We start from the raw sequence: 23914 nt of genomic DNA, 5'->3' as shown, positions 1-23914 counted from the left end.
CGTCTATCTGACTTGATCAGAGAAAACAACAAAAATAATGATTTCATGAAAAGAACTGTTTCAAAACTGTTAAGAGAGTATGGTATTGACCTGAATGATTGATGAATAAAAATAAAGCCGTGGAACCAACTTATTTTTATCTAATAAAGTATATTATTCTGACCGCCGTTTAAAAAGGTTTTATTTCATTTGGCCTGATTATTTTACCTTGAATACCTTGAGATGCCCACTACACAGTTAAATGCGTCCTTAATCCGGTGTACAACTCGTCATCAGGATAGACTAAAAATGCCTAATATTATGTTGAAAACGCTAATTTAAAGCACGAGTGTTCATAGATTGTGGCCAGTTCGTAGGCCATTTTACTGCATAGATGGATTATTATAGTATTTCAGAGATTTTCTCTAAAATGAAAGAAATTTTGACTGTTTACACTTCAGTTTTTTTGCTTATTCATTTTTTTCAGTTTTCTGTTTGAGAACCAGTAATATTATCCTTTTCTTAATTCGTTTTGGAAATATGCCATTAGCGCAGTTGATGTAAAACAGAGCTATGTTATTAACAAAAAGGACCTATACGCATCACAGCCTCATTATTATTATTATTATTATTATTATTATATTATCATGATGATGATTATTATTATTATTATTATCCAAAGTAATCTCCTGAAGACATACACTATTGTTTGCTAATGTTCATTTTCATCTGTAAATTAAGTTGTGTTTATAATAGTGGAAAGAAGAAAAGTATATACAAAATGTATATACAACATACCGGAACATGCTGCATCCAAAATTAAGATTTCCCTAAGGAGAAGTTACCACTGTAAGAGAACCAGTGACTACTGTCGAAGGATAAGTTACCACTGTAAGAGAGGACCAGTGACTACTGCCGGAGGAGACGCTATCACTGTAAGAGGACCAGTGACTACTGCAGAAAGAGAAGCTACCACTGTAAGAGAACCAGTGACTACTGTCGAAGGAGATGTTACCAATGTAAGAGAACCAGTGACTACTGTCGAAGGAGACGTTACCACTGTACCAGTGACTACTGCCGCAGGAGAAGTTACCACTGTAAGAGAACCAGTAACTACTGCCGAAGAAGACGTTACCACTGTAAGAGAACCAGTAAGAGAAGTTACCACTGTAAGAGAACCAGTAACTTCTACCGAAGGAGTAGTTACGACTGTAAGAGAACCAGTGACTACTGTCGAAGGAGATGTTACCACTGTAAGAGAACTAGTAACTACTGTCGAAGGAGATGTTACTACTTCAAGAGAACCAGTATCTACTGTCGAAGGAGAAGTTACCACTGTAACAGAACCAGTAAGAGAAGTTACCACTGTAAGAGAACCAGTAACTACTGACGAAGGAGAAGTAACCACTGTAAGAGAACCAGTGACTACTGCCGAATGAGATGTTACCACTGTAAGAGAACCAGTAACTACTGCAGAAGGAGAAGTTACCACTGTAAGAGAACCAGTAACTACTGTCGAAGGAGATGTTACCACTTCAAGAGAACCAGTATCTACTGTCGAAGGAGATGTTACCACTGTAAGAGAACCAGTAACAACTGTCAAAGGAGATGTTACCATTGTAAGAGAACCAGTAACTACTGTCGAAGGAGATGTTACCACTGTAAGAGAACCAGTGACTACTGTCGAAGGAAATGTTACCACTGTAAGAGAACTAGTAACTACTGTCGAAGAAGATGTTACCACTGTAAGAGAACCAGTAACTACTGCCGAAGGAGAAGTTACCACTGTAAGAGAACCAGTGACTACTGCCGAAGGAATTGTCGAAGGAGAAGTTACCACTGTAAGAGAACCAGTAACTACTGTCGAAGGAGATGTTACCACTGTTAGAGAACTAGTAACTACTGTCGAAGGAGATGTTAGAGAACCAGTGACTACTGTCGAAGGAGATGATATCACTGTAAAAGAACTAGTAACTCTGTCCAAGGAGATGTTACCACTGTAAGAGACCCAGTAACTACTGCCGAAGGAGAAGTTATCACTGTAAGAGAACCAGTAACTACTGCCGAAGGAATTGTCGAAGGAGAAGTTACCACTGTATAGGAACCAGTAACTACTCCTTAAAATTCCTGTTGTTTTCTCTACATATCCTGAGAAACTCTGAGTAATATGTCTGCGAACTTCGGTACATTCAATAATTAAGAAGCAGTAAGCAGTGTGTGAAAACAGAAAATATTAAAAGTGAAAGAAAGAAAATAGACTGAACACGTGTGTACGTCGTCAAAAGAAATCATCGTTCAAGACATTAATGTAAAATATATGAAAGCTCTCCTTGTACAGATCTTTTTTTTTTTTTTTCAAAATAAATTTAAAATGAAAAAAGACATCTGTGCAGTTAACTTCAGTATTCTGGTATTAGACAGGTAGATGCATTTTTTTTTGTTAATGCGTTGTATACGTACTGTTATTTGTCATAAAATAAAATAAAAATTATTCGCATGGTTTATGTACTGTATAAAGAAGTGTGCTTTTGTAGTTTTTAACAACACATTTATGAGTTCCTAATTAGTATAATCCCTGTTTATCTTCAGTAGGCCACATTCCACTTACGGGGCAACTTTGCCTCTCTCAGCCCACGGAGATTATTTTGAAGAATTCCCGCCCACTTTGTTCATTCTTTTATTTTGTAATTTGAAGAAGCGCGTTAAGGACTTAAACAAAGCATAGCAGCAGAAACAATATGTTTATTTTGAGAATATATTGTGTTTTCATATCTACATTGGTCAGCATAGCAGGTAAATATATATGTTATTAGTAATGAAAATATGTGGTATTTTTCAGAAGTATACCACTGAACTAAATCGAACATATAAGAGATGCTAATTTTTAGAAATGCTTATCTTTTTTCGTTATATGAGATAGTTAAAGTTCGTTAATAGCGGCATTTATCATTATAAGTTGAGTGTACATTAAATGGAATCTATCTCGGAACATTAAATCAAGCTTCAAATTAAGTGTTAGAGTAGTACATTTATAACTCTTAATGGCACTGATGCTAATTCCATATTTTGACTTATTTGTGAAAATATCTTAAAACTTGAGCCACACCATAAGAAAACCAACATAGTGCATTTGCGACCAGCATGGATCCAGAACATGCTGTTCGCAAATGCACTATGTTGGTTTTCTCATGGTGCGGCTCAAATTGTTGGGTTTTTTTTCTTGGAAAAAGTTGCATCTCCACTCTGTGAGGATTCCTACGGATATGTTGAGGTATCGGAAGACACCGCCGTCGGTACGGTTGTCAAGGAAATCAAATGTGCACCAAGTATGGCAGGACCAGGGAAACTCAGCTTTGCCATCAAAGACGGCAATATACATGGAAAGTTTGGGGTTAATACAACCAATGATGTTGGAAAGGTTTATGTGTATCAGTCTATTAGCTTTGAATCAAGGACCACACGGTTTCAAGTAAGTTAGTTCATTCAGTCTGTTAGTTTTGAGTTTAGGACCATTAGGTTTGGAGCAAAGTTAGAGGCCATGAGATAAAATGAAGTTCTTTTTAAAAACAATTCGGTCAATTTATCTCGCGGCCACGAGATAAATTGTAAGACTTTTGTTTAAAAAAATCATCTCGTGGCTACGATATGAAATAGAAAAAAATATTTTTCAAAAGTTAAAGTTAGTATACAAAATAAATATTTTATTCCTTGTATTTATCTTTATGTATTGAATTTGTGATGAAACCAAATAAAGATCATAAAAACACATACATAATAAACAATACTGATTGATAAGTTACCGGTAGCCTGTATTGGTTTAATATTGCAAGACATAAATTTAACGATAAGATTTCAATGTCTTTTTTTATTTTTCGTCGACTGTTTGTACACTTTTTTAATTTGCGTAGATTAGTAAAATAGACCTATTTGACCAAGGCGGCCAAATCCATTCCTTTGTTGTTTTTTTTCTCAGACATGTCATTATTTAAAATTTTCAAGTAAGTTAAATAATTTAGCCAATGGGTTAAGTATCAGTCATCAGCTTTTCAGAGAGCCAGGACAACTGCCGTCCGATTACAAATTCTCCGTCTGAGATTTCTGCATTTTCCGGATGTTAAGAAAACAATCTTTGTTTGTCGAAGGGTACCGAACGAGCATACAAGAACACGGAAGTTACCAATTGCCATAACGGATCGTTTACCTAAAAGGGATTATAAGTTGTTTTGTCGTCAAATCATTCATAACACTATTGCCAAAGATATGGCATATTACGCTAATAGATGGTATGGCCAAAATATGTTCCTAAATCATAGTACTTAAGAAATAGTAAATGCATAACAGTAAATTGCTGTTGAATACAATCATTGTTTGGAGTTCAGATGTGAAGGAATTACATCACGAGGGCACAACTCAAATGATATAATAATACGCAACTAAACTACAAACAATTATTCAAGAGCAAATCACTGTCTCAGATATACTATTTCGATTCTAACACGTTATCAAGAATTATTACGTACCTCATTGACGGCATCTACCAAATATTTGCCTGTTTTGTGTGGGTGAAAGATGTGCATTACAATCCTGATCGAAATAATATATAGGTATACTGCTTTTAACATTACAATCACCACGGGGTGGCAAAATATTGGTGTTGTATAAAGTTTGTAAAAATGCTGAAATGGACAAAACGATAGAATATTAAAATACTTCTGCCCCCAGACACTGTTGTTCCAGGTAACATTGGCAAACTGAGCTCACTGCGCGCTGGGGTAACGACTATGAAAACAATTAGGTTAGCCAACGCCGTTATATTAACTTTAACTAAATAACACGACCTAACGCAATAATGAGACAGTTTTTTAAAAATTTATCCAAGCTATCAATAGAGGTTATAGAGAATGGTCCAGTCCGATCAACCACCAATTTCGTGTTGGATATACAGATCACTGGAATAAACGACTACGCCCCGTTATTCCTCTTCTCGCCGTATACTGTGTACATAAACGAAGACAAGCAGCCTGGTTCCATACTGTTCAACCCTATACCTTACGACTTCGACAAGGGTGATGATGGCGCTACCACTTCAGTAATACTCGGTATATTTGTTTTATTTCTAGACACTTAACTTCATCAATGAAATATTTTCTGGCAGGGCTACACAGGTAATGGTTATAAAAAAAGTCAAAGCCAGGAAAGATCAGAAATTGAATATGAACACTAAGTAAACTATCCAAAACTCAGCCGATTAATGGTCACAAAACAACATTATGCTGAGTGAGCGGTATTTAATTCAATATGAATCTCTTAGATTATTATGAAAATTATAGGCATTTTAGCAGAAAGAGTAACTGCATAATTTTGGTGGTTGTAGATGGCGATGACACGCTGTTCTACATGGATCCCAGTACTGCAAAGGTTTATCTACGAACATACCTGGATTATGAACGCAAGAACGAATATGTACTCACCATTCAGGTTACAGACAATGGGGTGCCACAGCGGCGGTCGTCGACAACACTGCTCAGAATCAATGTCAAGGACATAAATGATAACCCGCCGGTATGGTTTTTACTGTTCTCCTAAATTACGGAATCCCCGTGAAACACAATTCTTGTTATTTGCAAAAGAAGCAAAATTCAAATGGCAAATGTAAGTACAGGAATCAAGAAGCAAAAAATAGTAAAAAGCAAACACTAAAAGAATAAAACATATCGCATCTGGATTTCAGAAAGTGCAACAGAGTACAATTACTAAAATTGAAATATACATGTTGTCAGTAGGCCTACTCCTTTTGAAATATTAAAATAAATCGAAACAAGTTTGATACTTTCTCCCGTTCACCATTCAGACAGTATTTTTGTAAACACATTGTTGAAAAGGAAGAAAATAAATGCAGCTCCTGATGATTGTCTCTATCAAGTTTGCGAAGATTTCTATATTACTGAAATCTTTAAAGAAATTCTTGCGTTTTTTTTCTTTAGAGTCCTATTTACTGAAACCTTTAAAAAAATCCTGATTTTTTTTCCTCGATCAGGTTTGCGAAGAGTCCTATGTTACTGAAACTTTTGACGAGACAAAAGCAGCAGGTTCAGTTATCAAGTTTCTTAGATGTACGGACGCCGACATTGGAAATAACGGCAGACTTTCGTATACCATCACTGAAGGTACATAAAATATAAGCTAGAAAGTGAAAGTGAATTTGATAAGTTTTTAGTTCTTTTAACTTTTAAATCCGTTGGGAAAACAGGGCTGACGTTAAATCTAGAGACAGGATCGTGACCCTAACTGAATGGTTTTAACAGTAATTTGTTGCAGGAGTGACATTTGCCTTTTCATGATAAACAGTTTATATAATTTTTATTACTTTTAAAGTGCCTTGATTTATTTGGGTAATTCTGATATGTTCTGTCTATTAAATTTCAGGCGACTATACGAAGTTCAGACTACAGGGACCGTATCTTGTACTATCGAAAGAAATTGACGTTGACACAGAGCCGAACGTATGGGGCCTGACTGTTGTTGTTCGGGACAGGGGAAACCCAAGATTGTCGACACTGATTGACATTGTTATATATGTGGAGGGGGTCGATGACAACGCGCCAGTCTGGGCACCGCCTGAAAATGGAAGATACGTAGTTGGTGAGTTAGTATGTAACTTTTCATACACGAAACAAAATTTCTTACTTACTGTTATCATTTATGTATACACATCTGGAGTAAAAAGGTAGTTTTGACAGTTTAAAGAAGATGCCTAAAAAACAACCTTTCGGATTAATGACCAAATGAGTAATAACTCATCCTACCTTCACATCATATTCGTTAAGAGAAATCCAGCAGAAACAAGATTTCAACAGACAGTAAACTTTTCAAGATTTTCACCACTGTGTAATGCAATGCCAACGTTCTTTTTCAGATATTGAGGAACATTCATCCGTTGGGAAACTTGTAGTGCGTGTATCAGCAGATGACCTGGACTCTAACGATCACGATGCTGTTGTCGTTTATTACATGGACGACTATAGCAGTATTTTCACAATTAAACCTACAACAGGTCAAATTTGTCATGTTTTGTCTTCGAATATCATTTTATTTTCTCTCGGAAAGATCATATAATGTTTGTAAACTTGTTTAATGGAATTCACTCTAAACAAGTCGGACAATTTCTTTAATATTTAAATAACAAACTTTGACCGATATATGCTAGTAAGAGTTTACTTGCCGCTCAGACAGCATGTTAGACGCATCTACATTTAATAAATAGTCTTAAAGTAAGGAATTGTTAGCGTTAATGTTGTTTCTCCAATTATACAGGAGACATATTTTTGAGCCAAGAGCTCGACCATGAAAAGGGCGCCACATACACAATACCCGTATCAGCTGTGTCCCATAACAATCCGCTGGATAGAGTGAGCACGAACGTTATCATCAATGTTATAGATGTCAACGATAATACTCCAGAGTTTGACAAGGCGCGTATTTCTTATTATCAAATGGAATTTTATTCATACTCTTCAATCAAGAACGTTTAAATCAATAGTTTCGTCACCTTTAAAAGTAGATTTAAGTATATAAAATAATTCTAATTCTTTCCACACCCCTCTTTAACAGTACAATTATTCGCACTGGCTTTATCTCGATGAATATTCTTTAAATGTCCTAACGAAAAATTATCGCATAAAACCTTGTCAGATTGTTTCAGGATGTTTTTCAAGTACACATATCTGAAGCACTTCCGGCAAAAACTGAAATAGCAACTGTGACAGCCACCGATAGTGACACAGGTCCGAATGGAGTCATACAGTATCAAATAATTGGTAAGAGTTATTGGAAGTCCTTGTTAAGACTGAAAGACTTTTTAAACTTCATGCTTTATCCTTCAATCAGTTTGAGTTTTGCAACAGATTGGTTTTGTTTTCTATGACAATGAATTCCAGACAAACGTTTTCTTTTCAATTTACCATTTCAAAATCGTGTATATATTTTAAATAATAATGACACAAGTCCAGTAAGATATATCCAGTAGTGTATGTATGGATGTAAACAGTAGAAAAATGTATACAAAATATATAACCATTTAAAGCACAGTATACAGATAACGACAACACGTACGAATAAAAACCTAATACTAAATTGGTAATGTTAAATGTTTTTATCCTAGGGGGCAACACAGATTCATTATTTGACATACACTCCAAGACAGGTGTTATTTCTCTGATGGGAAAACTAGATTTTGAAAGGAAAAATGCCCACACTGTTTACCTTCGAGCGTCTGACAAAGGACGTCCTACAAGGTGGTCTACTTGTACCGTCATTATATCTGTACTTCCTGTTAACGAGTTTGTACCGATATTTAAAGAGATTGCAACCGTTCTGATTCCTGAAGATACTACAATAGGTACTTTTGATATTTAAGACTTTATACACTGTAGAATGATATCGAAAATTATGATAAACTAGTTCACTATTATCTGTGTAAACTGTAATTAAAATGACTTACAAGAGCAAAGATCAGTAAGGAAATAAAATCTGTAAGAAGATCCTTAGGAAGCATAGAATGCAACCAAGCATAATAATATCAGACTCGGTTTGGTTGAGTCTGCTCATGAAAGACAAACGATTGAATATTATGCTTAATGAAGGTAAGTTTTATTAAAAGTTCGTAAAATAGAAATACAAAATAAGAACCTAGCAATTCATGAAGCGCTCAGCATGTCCATGGTATCAACGGCAAACCGTCTACATATACATATATATCCATCTACTAATGTACTATTAAAACTTTGTCAAATGGTTTCTGTTAACACAGAAGCAATTTGAAATGACATATTTATTTACTTGTACCGGATATCTGAAATAAAGGGTATACTTTATCCAACTATGTGAATATAGTACACGCTTGATTCAGTGATACGGATAGTACTAAATTCATTGAAATGTTTGCAGGAATATCAGTATTCACAGTCTCGGCTACAGATAATGATACTGGTACTGACGGAACAATATCCTATGAAATTGGACCAGACGAAGAAAGATTTGTGATCGAGTCACGAACAGGTATTGTAAGACTTTTGCAAACACTCGATAGAGAAACGGAAGAAACTTTTGACGTAGATATACTAGGTACGGATATGTCTGAATCAGAGAGAAAAACTGGGTCAGTCGTTGTAAAGGTTAAGGTTTTAGATCGGAATGATAATCCACCTAATTGTGAAATGAGCTTTTATTCTAAGAAGCTTATCCCACCCACCTCTAGCGGCGATGTGATCCAGACCCTTCAATGTACCGATGCCGATGCAGCATCTAACAGCAAACTTTCTTATACTGTAATATCCGGCAATACGAACAATGACTTCTCTATGTCGATCGATGGCAGTTTAGTTGTAATGCAAAAACCGTCTTCACCTGAATACCGGTTAGAGATTCAAGTGAACGATAACGGTAATCCTTCGCTAGATACATTTGTTTTGATTGTAATTAAAATTGGAGGAACACCGACGATTAAGAATTTGCCAAAGAAGTTACAAGTTTCAGAGGGAATAAGCATTGGGTCTCAGATTTTCCAAGTAAAGGCAGAAAGTGTATCTGAGCAATTTGAATACTTCATAAAGAATATCACATCAGACAAAAAAGTAATGGACCTTGAATCACCGCTTGTAAAAATTGACAAAATATCTGGAAAGGTGTTTACATGGCGTGTGTTCGATAGAGAAGAAACGGATCATTATTTGATAAATGTCGGTGTTAAAGAAACTGTAAGCGGCAAGCAGGCCGAAAGTACTATTGACATCACCGTTCTTGATGAAAATGACAATGCTCCAAAATTCGAAATGTCTTTTTACAATGTTTCACTGATGGAAAACATCAAAGTTGGAACAGAGTTGATTGATCTTGATGCAAATGATGCGGATTTACATGATAACGCTAACATTGTTTTCGATATAACTGGCGGTAATATAGATAATTCATTCGTCATAGACAAAAACGGCATAGTTAAAACGAGAACAGTTGTTGACCGAGAAAGAAACGATTTTTTCACACTTATAGTTACTGCGTCTGACAGAGGTAGCATCAGACATACCGGTTCAGCAACAGTTTTAATCTCAGTTTTAGATGCAGATGAATATATTCCAACGTTCATTAACATTGGTTCCGACCTGGAAACTACTTTGCCGGAGGACACACCAATTGCAGCGAAAGTTTTCGCTATGAAAGCAAGAGATCTTGATGTTCACAAGAAATTGACATATGATATTGATGACATTTCTAAAGAACACTTCATAATTGAGAAAGACTCCGGAGAAATATTTTTATCCAGGCTGTTAGACCGAGAGAAACAAGATGTGCATACTTTGGTCGTAACAGCTGAAGGAAACGGTAAAGCTGTCTCAGCTAGTGTTACACTAAGTGTGTCTGACATTAACGATAATGATCCAATTTTCAGCTCTAATTTATATAAATTTGATGTTAATGAACGTTCAAAAGCCAGCGATTTTGTTGGTCTCATAGAGGTAACGGATGCAGATATTGGAGAAAATGCTTTAATAAGTACATCTGTTACTAAAGGAAATAGAGGAAATGTGTTTGTGCTTCGGTCAAATAAACTGTATGTGAGTGGAAATTTACATTTCGAACTTATCAATGAATATCTTCTTGAAATAGAAGCAAGAGACAATGGCTCTCCACAAAGAACATCCACTGCATCTGTTATAATTGAGGTTACTCCTGAATATAGGATTCCAAAGTTTGCAATTGATCTTGAAGTAATACATATTTCTGAAAATGTTCATGTAGGTAACTCCGTTTATGATGCGGACGGAACACTGGATGGAGCAAGAGAAGGTCATGGAAATGACTTGATGTATTCTATAGAGAACGGAAATGAAAATGGATTATTTTCAATAAACTGGAATACGGGCGAAATAACAGTCGCTAGAAAGCTTGACAAGACTTTTGATAAAGATGTATTTATGTTATTGTTAGTGTCGAAGAATATTTACAGACCGTCTCTTAATGATGAAATGACACTGAAGATTGAAATAGATGATGTAAATGATAACAAACCGACATTTGAAAATAGCATGTATACATTAAATATTAACGAGGACACAAAACTTGGATCAAACATTGGTAGCGTATCGGCGACAGATTTAGACAGAGGTCAAAATTCTTTCATAACGTATGAACTTTTAAAAAATGAAGACGCAGAAACATTTAGAATAGATCCTTTCGCCGGAACACTGAGCTTAAAGAAAGAGCTCAATTTTATGTACAATACAATATATCAGTTGTCAGTTATAGCATTTGACAACGGATCGCCTCGACTCACAGGCAGCACCTATGTTACAGTCAATATCATTGATGTGAATGATAGACCACCAATATTTGAACTAGAAAGTCCAAGTATAAAAGTGAGGGAGAACTATGCGCTTGGAAGAATGATTTACCAAATCAGAGCCCATGATGGTGATACCGGTGTTGGAGGAGAACTTTTATATAGAATCGTACATGGGAATGATAATGGAACTTTCGAATTAGATTCAGAGACTGGTGAATTAACCGTTGCAAAAGAATTAGACAGAGAATCAGAAGACTTGTTTATTTTTGTCGTGGAGGCAGAAGATAAAGGGGTTCCATCACTAACTGGAACTACCACGTTATCAGTTATACTTACTGATGTAAACGACAACAGTCCTTATTTCTTGGAAAGCACATATGATGTGTCGCTTGATAGATTTTCCCCTGTGGAATCACATGTTATAAGTGTCACAGCTTTGGATGCTGATGCAGGTGACAATGCTCTTCTTGAATATCAGATTTCAGAAGATAATGATGAACTCTTTCAGATCGATGCTAAATCCGGTCATGTCTTCACATTTTCTGATTTAACTGAAATAGAAAATGACATCAGTATTATTATCGTCGCAAAGGATAGAGGAATCCCAAGACTATCTACTTCTGTGACAGTACTTATAGAAATCCACCCGCCTTTGGTTACTGAAACTGAAGACTTTTTATTTGAAGTGTCTGAATATGCGTCACCAAATACATTTGTTGGTGCTGTTGGATCGTCAACGTCAATGTCATCATCAAGGTATGCTATTGTGAGCGGAAACTATAAGAAACATTTTCGGATATCTGAAGAAGACGGAAACATTTTCCTGAATAAAGTTCTTGATCGGGAAATATATACTGATTACTACCTCCGCGTAAAATCAACTCACAAACTCAGTCAGAATATTCAAACAGACATCTATGTCCATGTATCTGTTAAGGATGAAAATGATAACTTTCCGCAATTTGAAGAACAAGTTTACAATATATTAGTGTTGGAGCATACTCCAATTGGATTTAGTGTTGCTTCGATCGTTGCTAGTGATATGGATGATGGCAGCAATGGAAAAGTAACTTACAGTATAAGTAATGGTAAAGAGGGAGATGCAAATAAAATATTTTCCCTTAATGAAAACGGTACTCTTGTTGTACAGTCATCCATATCTTATGAAGCCGTTGATCATTTAAATTTCACGGTTGTTGCGAAAGACAACGGGCAATATTCTAGACAAGGGTCGACCCAAGTAAACGTTCAAGTCGTTGATATTGACGAAAATGTAGTCCGTGGTATGACTAAGGCTTCAGCGATCATAAACCTTGAAATGCCAGTCTCTGCAAGTAAGAACTTTGTTGTTGGATGTATAGCACCCGAAATGTTTGGGCTGAATGTTTCAGCGTCAAAGGTTAACTATATCGCACAAAAGCAGCACAGTGTTTTTGGTGTGACAAGAGAAACAGGGTGCATAACAATACAAAATGATGTAGATCTGGAGGACGGGAAAAGTTTCTTTATGTGGGTTGTAGCTGTATTGATGACGCCTGACAAAGCACGAGGACGCCTTGCTCTCGTTCGGGTGGATACTTTTTTTCCTACGAAGCACGTGGTAGTCTTCACTCACAGCGTCCCAAAGGAGGTGCTCGAACTGAATAGGTAATTAATCCTATTCCTTGTATTGACAGTTGTAAATAATTTGCAGATATGCTTGAAATAAAATGCAATTTAAAGTTGTCAAACGTCTGTACAAACAGAAAAAAAATGTCATTATAAATCTTATTAAAAAGCCTATATATTTCAGGTATTTATTACTAAACCGGCTTCAAGACCTGTTTCCGTCTAATTTACCAAGAATATGGAAAACTGAAGATCTTTTTACGCCTGTCCGAAGAAGACTTTTATTTCAAGGGTATACTTAATTTCATGTTTTATTCTGACACAATTGTTACCCTTATCATTTGCGATATGTTGATGCAGAATTTTGATGTGCGAAGTTATAGGTACATATGTGTGTTTTATTACTGTTTATATAAAATGTTTAAAATGTACACTGGTATGAATACACGCGTTTTTCATTTCTGATAGGCGTATACAACACTTGTAATATTCTACCAAATGATAAAGGGTGTTTTAATATCCTGCGTATGCTCTAATTGTGATTGCTTGCATTGTTAGCATCTAATTTTTAATGATTTTATACTGCTGTAGGTCACTGTCTTACATCTATGTTATCCGAGACAATGAGACAAACAGCATGTCAAAGGTACAAAACAAGAAACACTTCCTTATGCAGAGTGACATTCTCAGCGTTTTACGAGGACCAGAAGATGGTGTGTCACATGATCTCACATCTGAAAGTTTTGACAACTTCCCCGTCGTCTCTGTTGTCCCATACAAAGATAAGTTCAAGTACAAGACACCATGGATACGAAGTACAACAGGAAAATGGATACTTGGTGTAATACTGTCTGCACTTATCGTTGGCCTGATTATTGCAGGGATAGTGTTCAAGACAAAGAAGCGAAGTAAATCGTGAGTCATCCTTAAGACTACAGTAAATTGGTTACTAGTAAAACACATGTAAAGTCAATATTATTGTTATTTTAACCAAAAATAATTGCCCGCATTTTGAACAAAAAAAAACGTATTTTCTCATTCTTAATCATTTTAGTGGAAAAAACTTTCGGGGCGACTTTTACATATATATTATGTGATAATAAGAGACATAATAAAAAGGAAGAAATTAACACCTCTTGTGCCCTCATCTGTCCCATTATTAAATTTTATTATATATTTTTTGGGAGGCATTTACATTTGCCCTTTTCCGCCCATCCGTCTGTCTGTCCCTCCGTTCTCTTTTATTGTGTTGTGTATGTCTAAAAAAATGAAATAGTCATCCAACATTATAAAAAAAGTTGTTCAGCGTTTGAAGTATTGGATTTTTGTTAGGGAATTCAGGTTATATTATATAGTTATTATAAGGAGTTTTTATTTGATATGAAAGTCAGTCACTTAGGATCCATTTATTTTATAATCTTCAATCAGCCTTAGATCTATTTTTCCTCAAGACATACATACATTTGATTCAAGAAAACGAAAAAGAAAAAAAGGTGTTGGATAGAAAGTAGTGAAATGCAAGTCAACTGAGGTTAGGTACCCTCATATTGCCACATTTCAGAAACCAGTCCGAAGGATAAACTCTCAACTGCCCTTTTGGAGGGAACAACTGAAGACACGTGAATATAAACATACATGTACATTACATGCCATGAAATAATGCCTTCTTGACACCCGGTTTACGCACAAAAGCGCTGAAATGGAAAAACTTATGTTCTATTTATCAAGGACTTTCTTCAAGTACAACAAGGAAACACATTTTGACCGCATTACTGCTAAAACCTTACATTCTTAAAAAACAAAGTTTGCGCTAGTAAAAATATGTATAGAATTTGTGTCGCCTTTATCTTGAAAAGTATTTGACGTGGTCACAAAACTTAAGAGGAATGTTATTCAGCATAGGACGTTTTGCACATTTGGTTTTGTTTTAATAAAACCATAATAATGGAACTTCACTTTGTCAAAATACGCATACAGGGTTTAAAAGTTTGCGTTGTACATATCTCAAAAAACGTTTAACCAAGAGTAATGAAATTTTACGTGAACCATAGGTTTTATCTTGGAGTTTTTTTCCATCTTATGTCTCTACATATTGTTTATTCTAGCATAAATTGCTGTTATTGTCACTTTTCGGGGGTGTTTAATAGGAGAGAAAACGTGCGTTAACAGAGAGATTCTCGCGCTCAGGTGCCGTTATAGCACATTTTTATATATGCGCGTTCCGTGGCAAAGCGTAAACTTATGACGGCCCCAAAACGGATAATTCAAAAGGAAATGACGTCAGCGTGAAAAAAAAACAACAACATAGACTTTACCGCGCATTTCATGGAAATTAAACGTTGAGGGACAAAATATTCATTTACTTTTACGTTTTATGCTAGAATAGCGTTAGCCTATATTCTTTTCGTGTTATAACATCTTCAAAATTTCTCGGGATATGTTGGTACCATCGCCCTACAGGCTCGGGCACCAACCAATCCCTCGGGATTCTGCAGACGTTATAACACAAAAACCTTGCGTTATCCCGACAATAGTATTCTAACATAACCATCATAAAATGGAAAGTGCATTTTGTGTTTCTTTGTCCATTTGTTCACTGGTAATATCATCCACATGACAGACCCTTTCAAATACTGGTTTCTTAAAAATGAGGATAAAAAACAAGTTTAGTCTTGAAATTGTTAACAAGAAACATTTGGTCATACAGTGACAGCTAGTTGTGGCACCTGTATCCTATGGTATAAGGCATCTATTTACTGCAAGTTAAAAATAGAAATGATTCAACCTTTTATTTTATCTCTTTTACTTCCAGGAACATTGTTAATGCGGAAAGGGCACCAAAACCGAGTTTGTCAGTTCGTACGTATATTTATAAAAATATTTCCCTAACACGCTTAATGTTTCGATATTGGAAGCAATTGTAAAACTTAACACAATTATATTTGTATTTTCGCATTTCAAATGTATATATTAGAGTTGTGGATTTAATTACCAAATTTAGATAAACCTGCATAATTATCATATTCTCATTTTTTCTTTCCAGCACCTAACACAAACAAGATTAATCCGAAATATAACAATTTACGACGATCTGTAAGTGCTTTTATTCAAATTCAATTAAAACTGTGTGTGTGTGTGTGTGTGTTTTTTTTTTGTTTTTTGTTTTTATTTTTATTTTTATTATTATTATTATTATTATAGTAAAAAATATCTAGCCGTGTTCAAACTGAGTGTTAAACTAACAAAAGAAAAAATGGTCATCTAATATTTCAAACTTTGTTAACATTATTAACCAGGACAACTGAGACAGTTGGAGCTTTGTCCTTTAAAATAATTTTGTATCATGGTTTACCTGCAGTGACGTTATAACTGTTAACTTCTATCTGCAATATGCTTCAACTGAGGAAGAGGCGTGGCTATAAGCCGTACTCTAACTAAGTTAGAGAACATGTCTTAGGTCCCGCCTACATACAGAATACTGTAGGGAAGTGCTGAACTTTCTGAAAACGTTTTAGTTAGGAGTACGCTTGTCACGTGATAGTACCAACGCTTAAAATGGAATGTTAACCGAATGCGTTGTTCATATTGGCGGATAATGAGGTTATTTCCTAAATAACCTAATTATTCTCGTGAACCTCTACTCTTTCTATTACATATTGTACTCAAAATGTAAGATATCCTTAAATCGTTTTCTGTCTTGGCTCTGTATTGCAGTCATCTACTGCTGATCTGATCCCCTTAGTGAATGCTATGAAAATCTTAAGTGGTATGACCGAAGAGCAGCGGAATAAGCTTATAGACACAACCCTGGGCGCAAACCAGTCACAAACAGGTATCTAGTGTCTTGGCAATTTAAAGAAATTATATTTTGTGAAGATATTTTATCTATGCGTGCAGGAATTTAGAAGAAAACTGTATAAATCTTTAATTCATTTGTTAATATTAAAAACATATAAAAATGAAAACTACCAACAACAAAATAGTTAATAAGAAACTCCGTGTATCTTGCGCTGCCGCCAGTAGTAACTTTAAAGCTTCATTTTGCAGAAAACGAGAAAAATGACGTTGTATTTAAACCAAAATTCCTCACCAAGAAAATGAAGTCCGTACCTTTAATTGAAGTGTCTCATCTGGATGGAGTTAACGAATTACGTAAAATTGCAAATGATACAATTAAAGCTACTAATATAGAAGCTGCCAGCAAACAGTCTACAAAAGCACCAATTATATCGGAACCCATCGCACCGTTTACTACCAAAACTATTGAAGTTAATAAACAGCCTGCTACAGTCCAGGAGACTAGTCAAGAAGATGCAAACGTAAACGTAAGTTCCCTCAATACCTATATCAAAATGATAAAAAGAACGATCGACAAAATAACAAAATTCCACGTGAATAAAAGAAGTCCTTTCTTCTTTTTGAAAACACAAAACCACATGTGAATATAGATATTAGAGTATGCGCAAGTGCAGGACAAATTATACTCAAATACCAACTACAACCCGTCTATTATATTTTCCGTTACAGGAAATCTACACTTACCTTTTATCTTTGCTAATTTCAGAATATTAATCAATCAAAAGGACCAAAGTTAACTAATCTAGTGGTCCCAGATGATGAAAGTCTGTCCAGCCTGGATATTGACTCCGTGGAAATGGCCCAGGAAACTGCTTCAGACACAAACAGTACAATAAAAACTGGACAACAGCAAAGGACGGGAAATGGTCCCATAATAATTGGCGGGAAAGAATACGATGGTGTTGGCAAAGATGTCACAAGTGCGTATGAAATTTCCAGTGCATTTTATGTCATTAATTGGTATATTGCATTATCACGTTAAAGTAGCAATACATATGGCTAATAATTTACTGAATATGATCCTTCAAACCAAGCTCAAGCTAATTCATCCCAATTGTTAACTTCTATACACACTTTACGTTTTTTCATCAAAATCGTATTAAAATTAATTGCTGTCAACGGAACATCCCTTAAAATATATAGCATGCTTTGCATTTTCATTAATAATACATTCGCACCATTGACGCACGGTTTCAATATTATAATACTTGAAATAATCGGACTTAGATGTTTTTAAACAAATAACGTGGGCATTGAAATAACAAACTCTTTTATCCCACATTTATTTTCAGCTGGTAAAAAGTATATGTATAATACAAGAACTGGAGACAAGATCTATGTTACAGATGAAATACTGAAGGGAGCTGTTGAGCAAAGAGAAAGTGTTGTGACCAGCGATTTCAATGAAAGGCACGGAGCCAAAATGAGTACATTTAAAACACCACCGATTCGTAGGAAAACTAGCAGAACACGCTTTAGTACAACGACTATTTGGGAAATGAATGTCGACCACGATCCTGACCATGATGCGAATGGCAATGGGGAAGATAATGTATTTGATTCAGACTGTAAGAAAGCTGATAATGATATACAAAGAGAATCCAGTTTCGTCAGAAAGCGACGTACAGGTGTTGATTATACCAAAGGGAAACAAAACATTGCATTACAAACTGGCGATCGAAACAAAACAGAGGATTCTGGAATGTCTGATAACGGAAATAAAGACACAGGTTCAAAAAAGAAAGACAGTGCCACAAGTATCGAAAGTATTGAGTTAGATAAACATGATAATTTGAAGAACAACGAGGCCTTGTTGAAGCAGGCGAACACTGAAACAGAAAAAGATGTTAAAGATGAGACCATTGCTTTTGCTAAGCCCGTAAAAACGGATGACACAGAGGCAGATAATAACGACGAAGGAGGTCCATCTTGTGAAGGAACTGACAAAAAGGAAGCTGCAGTTAAGACTGTCAAATTTGTCAGACCAGTATACAAACCACTGAATCTAGAAAATGTCACATGCAAGGTTCCGAAAGGTAAGTCAGAAAAGAAGGATTGCCTTTCGAAAGATCCTTTCTACGCTGGATGGGCCAAGATAGTGGGTCGACGAGTGTCTACGAAGAATGTAAAAAAGCCTGATGGGCCTTCTAAAGCGGTAACCGTCCGCGAAGGACGTTCTCTGCCGGCAAATATCGCAGTCCCTTTGATTTCAAACCAGCCATCTATATATAAACCGCGGAAACTTATGACTCTGGATATTCCATAAGCTTCGTGCCAATGCTGTCGGAAAAGAATTGATACTGGATCTATGAGCACGTAAAACATAAACAACAGTAACAAACGTACTTGTTATACAGTAGTTTGTGTTGTTACAAGGCTTTAATCTAATGTTTTGTAAAATTTTGAACTTCAATTTTAGTTGTATGTTAAAGATACATATATTCAATGCCTTTGTATACTAGTATTCATTTGTATATATACTTTGGTTATGACACAGGCAGTACTACTTCTGCCGGTATTCTTTCCTGTCTCTGTATAAATGTTTATGTTATCTATCAACAATGTCACGCTCTGTGATATTAAGAAAGAATTAACTAATACATACCTTCCAAATACTCCTCGAAAAAACATACGCACGCAAAACAAAAGAAAAACATGCATATTTGCCTTTAGTTATTATACGAAATTTTATTTTTGATTTACAATAAAAAATCACTACAAAGCACAAGTGAAACTGGACATGTCGTTTGATTATATTTGAGGAAGATTACAACATGATCTTAAATACAAATATACAGTCTCACATCAAAATCATTTCACACATAAAATAACAACATTGCAATGTGTTACACTACATCCATGCAGGTACATTCATTTTGAAAGAATATAGATTATATAAATACACATTTTGATTACCGAAGTAGGAACACTTGATGTACAAAACCATGTTATAAATTATCTGAACTTGATGAAAATATAGATAGGAAAAGCCAAGTTTTCTCGCTGTTCGTGTTCTTACTCTTACATTTGTAGACAAAAAAACATACAAGAGAAGATAATATATACTATAGTTATTATTTAAAGACCCACCACAACTAAGTTACCAACTTTTTCTTCCATGCAGACTTCGTGAAAATTATTCTGATAATACAGGTATAATACAGCTTCACAACAAGAAGACAGATTGATGATTTAAAGCTCTTCCTGAGTTACTGTGCTAACATCATTTTTCAGTTTTTTTATTCAGTCAATTTCTTTTCAGTATATTTTAAACTTTTAAACAATTATCTTACCCTGTAGAAACAAGATTATGGTCGAAACTTAACTAAACGCATCAAGTTTAAATGAAACACAAACATATTATTTTATCCCATTATGTTTGATAGTTTATGAAACAAAGTTATCGAGTTCTCACTATTTTGTGCAATCTACTACATTCAATCAATGAAACTGCAATTGATTTGCCTCCTATGTGTAACTGTCAATATGTATCTGTAAAAACAAGGTAGATATTTGCATTTGTCATATTTATGCAAATCTTGAATAATTACCATCATGGAAACACAAAGGAATACAGTCATTCTGTAGTGGGTCTTAAAGTCTTAGCATGTCAGCATCTGTCACTGGAATTGCGATCGAACTGAACGTGCTAGAATAGTTACTTCCTTTTTTCTGTAAGTTTTCGTGACGTGAGCAAGTATGTTAAGGAGGTAGGTTACCTTGTTACCAGGGTAAATTCAAATTAGTTTAACCGCAGCAATTTTTTGTATTTCGTGTAATTTAATGTTTTGACTGTTATAATCTCAATTTCTTTTATCTCTGGCCCTTCAAGTACAATTTTTATACAGGTTCGAAGAACATGGCCCTCTAAAGGTATTTTATATAGAAAGTAGAAGGAAAATACGTATATTTAACAGTTTTAAGTGCATTTTGGTTTTATTGTTATCCGTAGAAGTCTGCATTATTAATATTTTTTATAGTATGCGCGTTAGCTTTCTAATATAAGCTTGAAATACATATGTCGCGGGCTCGTGTTTCCATGGTAACGCATTTTCTCTCATTTTTAAACAACTATGTATGAAAACGTGTTTTTCGACGGCTTCAGTGGCATTCTGTTAATGACCAACATGGAATAGCACTTTACATGGTACCCTATTTTTCTTAAAGTTTAAAGTAACCATGGCAACAGATATGTTTAAAATAACTTATATCTTGCTGTTTATCATACTTTCTTTCTTGTTAATGTAGCTTTAAAACATTTTAATTCTAACGTAAGTAATATTTTCGTGTTATTTACAAATTTCACAGCTTAAGATACTTACAGCAGCACCCCTCGTCTGACATTTTTTTATGGAAAAATCGTTCTGCATGCTGCTATTGTTATTATGGACATTGTTGAAATGAAAATAAAATGCCGAAGCTGTGTTCCTTAAATAGATCAGTATCAAAGCTTTTGAATTTTACATTTAGATATATAGGGTACGGGCTTCGTTTCCATGGTAACATCATTTTAATTCAAGAAACCACAATTTTCTAGTGAAATTTGGACAATTTTAGGGCTTAGTTTTAATATATAAGTAACTAATTATCAACGGAAACTGAAAAATAGGTATTAGAAATCAAACTGCCCAATCTTTATTTGAAAATGGCCGTATTAATTAACCTTTCACCCAGCTATATTCCCAATAACATTGGTTACCATCATCCATTTTCTTACATTCCGCATAACATTTCAAAATAGCTACAATGTATATAAAAGAAGCAAAATACTTTCAAAATAAAAGCTATTTATTTTGCGCGGTAACTGACACGTAACGTCATGACGTCAATGACGTCATTTTAAAGCAACAATGTTTTGAAGCGTTTCTGCGACAATTTATTAATTATTTCTGCATTATTAAACCATTAAGCATCAGATCGGAGACAGGTTCATGATTTTTTTTCTAAAGAATGGTTATACGAACACATTTGGTTTGTCGTAAACGTCGTCGTAAATCATCACATTAGCTTCCGGTTGGACATGTGCACATACACATATGAAGGTAACCTACCTCCTTAAGTGTAATTTCATTCCTTTGATAATATATGACGAAGATAACAACATGATAATTATTATTCAAAAATATACGGTCTCACATCAAAATCATTTCACACATAACATAACATCATTGAAATTTATTGCATTTACATTCATTTTATAAAATATATATCACATCAATTTTGGTTACTGAAGTAGAAACAATTATTATATAACCATCATACTGACGTTAAAATCATGTTGTAATTAAATTATCTGAACTTGATTAAAAATATAGATTAGAAAAGTCAACTTCTCTTGCTGTTCGTGTTTTAATTCTTACATTTGCAGACGAAAAAGAGGTACAAGAGAAGGTAATATATTCAATAGCCATTATATGAAAACTCACCACAACCAAATTACCAACAAGACGACAGATGGATGATTCCCGAGTTATTGTACTAACATCGTCTTTCAGCTTTTTTATTCAATCTCTTTCAGTTTTAAAGTTTTAAACAATTATCTTACCATATAGAAACATGATTTTATCCTATCATGTTTAACAGTATATAAAACCAAAGTTATTACAATGTTGCGCATACTACTACATTCAGTCAATGAAACTTTAATTGTTTTTGCCTACAATCTGTAATTGCAAAAAAAAAAAACAACAACAAAAAACAAAACAAGGTAGATATTTGTATTTCTCATTTTTATGCAAATCTTTGGCACTAACAGGTAAAGAATACAAATGAATTTCGGGCTAATATAAACTTTTTAGTAACGTCCAAAATATTCCAAACAGATCCTAATTTGTACAGAAAAGGGTAGCATTGTTGTTTTTTGTTATTGATTACTGAAGCAAAACTCGCAGTGAAAAATCGCAATGATCGAGTTGTGGATCCACAAAAATAAACCATGTACTAAACATCAAATTCAAAATAACATTTAAATTCCTGGGATATGTTACCTTTTCTTTAAGGTCGATCAGTGATGAAAATCCATTCAATTGTTTACTGTATAACACTGTAATCCTTACGCAGCTTATATGAGAATGGTTCAAATCTTGTAATGTACTAATTAGCAACCCCTTAGTTACAAAAGAAAAATATTATTTGTCTGTAATAAACAAAGGCGAAATAATCGTAAATAATTGTGTGTGCTACTCGACATACATACTTCCTAATGATGCAACAATGAAGAGCAAATTTGAACTTTTAAATATAAAAGAGCCACGCCATGAGAAAATCAACATAGTGGGTTTGCGACCAGCATGGATCCAGACCAGCCTGCGCATCCGCGCAGTCTGGTCAGGCTCCATGCTGTTCGCTAACAGTTTCTCAAATTGCAATAGCGTTTGAAAGCGAACAGCATGGATCCTGAACAGACTGCGCGGATGCGCAGGCTGGTCTGGATCCATGCTGGTCGCACACCCACTATGTTGATTTTCTCATGGCACGGCTCAAAACTGTTTTCAGTGCAGCACCAGTCTGATAATTTCTGACAGTAACATTGCATTCTTTCTTATATTACTGAGCACAGCATTAAATAAATGGTGCACAATTCTTAAACACTATAATTCTGTTCTAAATACTATTTTATTGGTATAAAGTGAGTGTAGAATCAGTATTTATTTAATAAAAATCTAGTTTCATATGGGTCTTCATTTTCGAATCTAAAGGATCATGTAAATGTAAACAAATGTTATCCACACGCGTAATTTTGACAAAATAAACGGTATGAAAATACATTTACTGGACCATTTATTCATGTTCAGTGACTTTGCAGAATGAAAACACTATTACAAACAAGGCGAAACTGAACAGAAGACAAATATCAAAACAGCTCGATCAGTCCTAGTGAACTTTCAGAATTGCCTGTCAAGAATTTAAGTGTTTACTCCACCTGCCCGTCAGACATAACGAAAAGGGAAAGCGTTTGTCATCTACAAGGACAGAGCATCAAACATGCACTCTGTGAATCAATTCATAATTTTTTCGGACGCGATGCCAATTGATGGCTAATTGAAAATGTATAGAAGACAGATCCTAGTTGTACGGAGGTAGTTATTTGCCGGATATGCCGCCGCGGTCCACTCGAGGCCAGGCTACACT

At 34.9% G+C, this 23914-nt stretch overlaps 2 protein-coding genes across 2 annotated transcripts; both read left to right on the top strand.

The window, feature by feature from the left end:
- Positions 1-3307: 3307 nt before the first annotated feature.
- On the top strand, positions 3308-17367 carry LOC123530278 (protocadherin Fat 4-like). The gene is made up of 15 exons (XM_053520937.1): positions 3308-3448; positions 4859-5078; positions 5354-5541; positions 6017-6146; positions 6406-6621; positions 6896-7006; positions 7294-7455; positions 7695-7796; positions 8141-8377; positions 8926-12964; positions 13517-13840; positions 15738-15784; positions 15969-16018; positions 16640-16757; positions 16973-17367. The coding sequence occupies exons 1-15, from the start codon at positions 3308-3310 to the stop codon at positions 17365-17367; spliced, it is 6480 nt and encodes a 2159-aa protein (XP_053376912.1).
- Positions 17368-17495: 128 nt separating this feature from the next.
- LOC123529928 (uncharacterized) lies at positions 17496-22031 on the top strand. The gene is made up of 2 exons (XM_045310525.2): positions 17496-17703; positions 18076-22031. The coding sequence occupies exons 1-2, from the start codon at positions 17580-17582 to the stop codon at positions 19047-19049; spliced, it is 1098 nt and encodes a 365-aa protein (XP_045166460.2). The 5' UTR covers positions 17496-17579; the 3' UTR covers positions 19050-22031.
- Positions 22032-23914: the final 1883 nt, after the last annotated feature.

The sequence above is a fragment of the Mercenaria mercenaria genome, chromosome 13, assembly GCF_021730395.1.
Source record: "Mercenaria mercenaria strain notata chromosome 13, MADL_Memer_1, whole genome shotgun sequence".
NCBI lineage: Eukaryota > Metazoa > Mollusca > Bivalvia > Venerida > Veneridae > Mercenaria > Mercenaria mercenaria.
Note: the sequence above shows the minus strand (reverse complement) of the source record. Positions and strands in the feature narration are given on the sequence as shown.

Coding starts and splice junctions, on each gene's coding strand:
- LOC123529928 (XM_045310525.2), top strand. CDS start 17,580: ATGGCCCAGGAAACTGCTTCAGACACAAACAGTACAATAAAAACTGGA. Junction 17,704..18,075: donor TGTTGGCAAAGATGTCACAA/GTGCGTATGAAA, acceptor ATTTATTTTCAG/CTGGTAAAAAGTATATGTAT.
- LOC123530278 (XM_053520937.1), top strand. CDS start 3,308: ATGGCAGGACCAGGGAAACTCAGCTTTGCCATCAAAGACGGCAATATA. Junction 13,841..15,737: donor ACAAAGAAGCGAAGTAAATC/GTGAGTCATCCT, acceptor TTTTACTTCCAG/GAACATTGTTAATGCGGAAA. Junction 15,785..15,968: donor AAAACCGAGTTTGTCAGTTC/GTACGTATATTT, acceptor TTTTCTTTCCAG/CACCTAACACAAACAAGATT.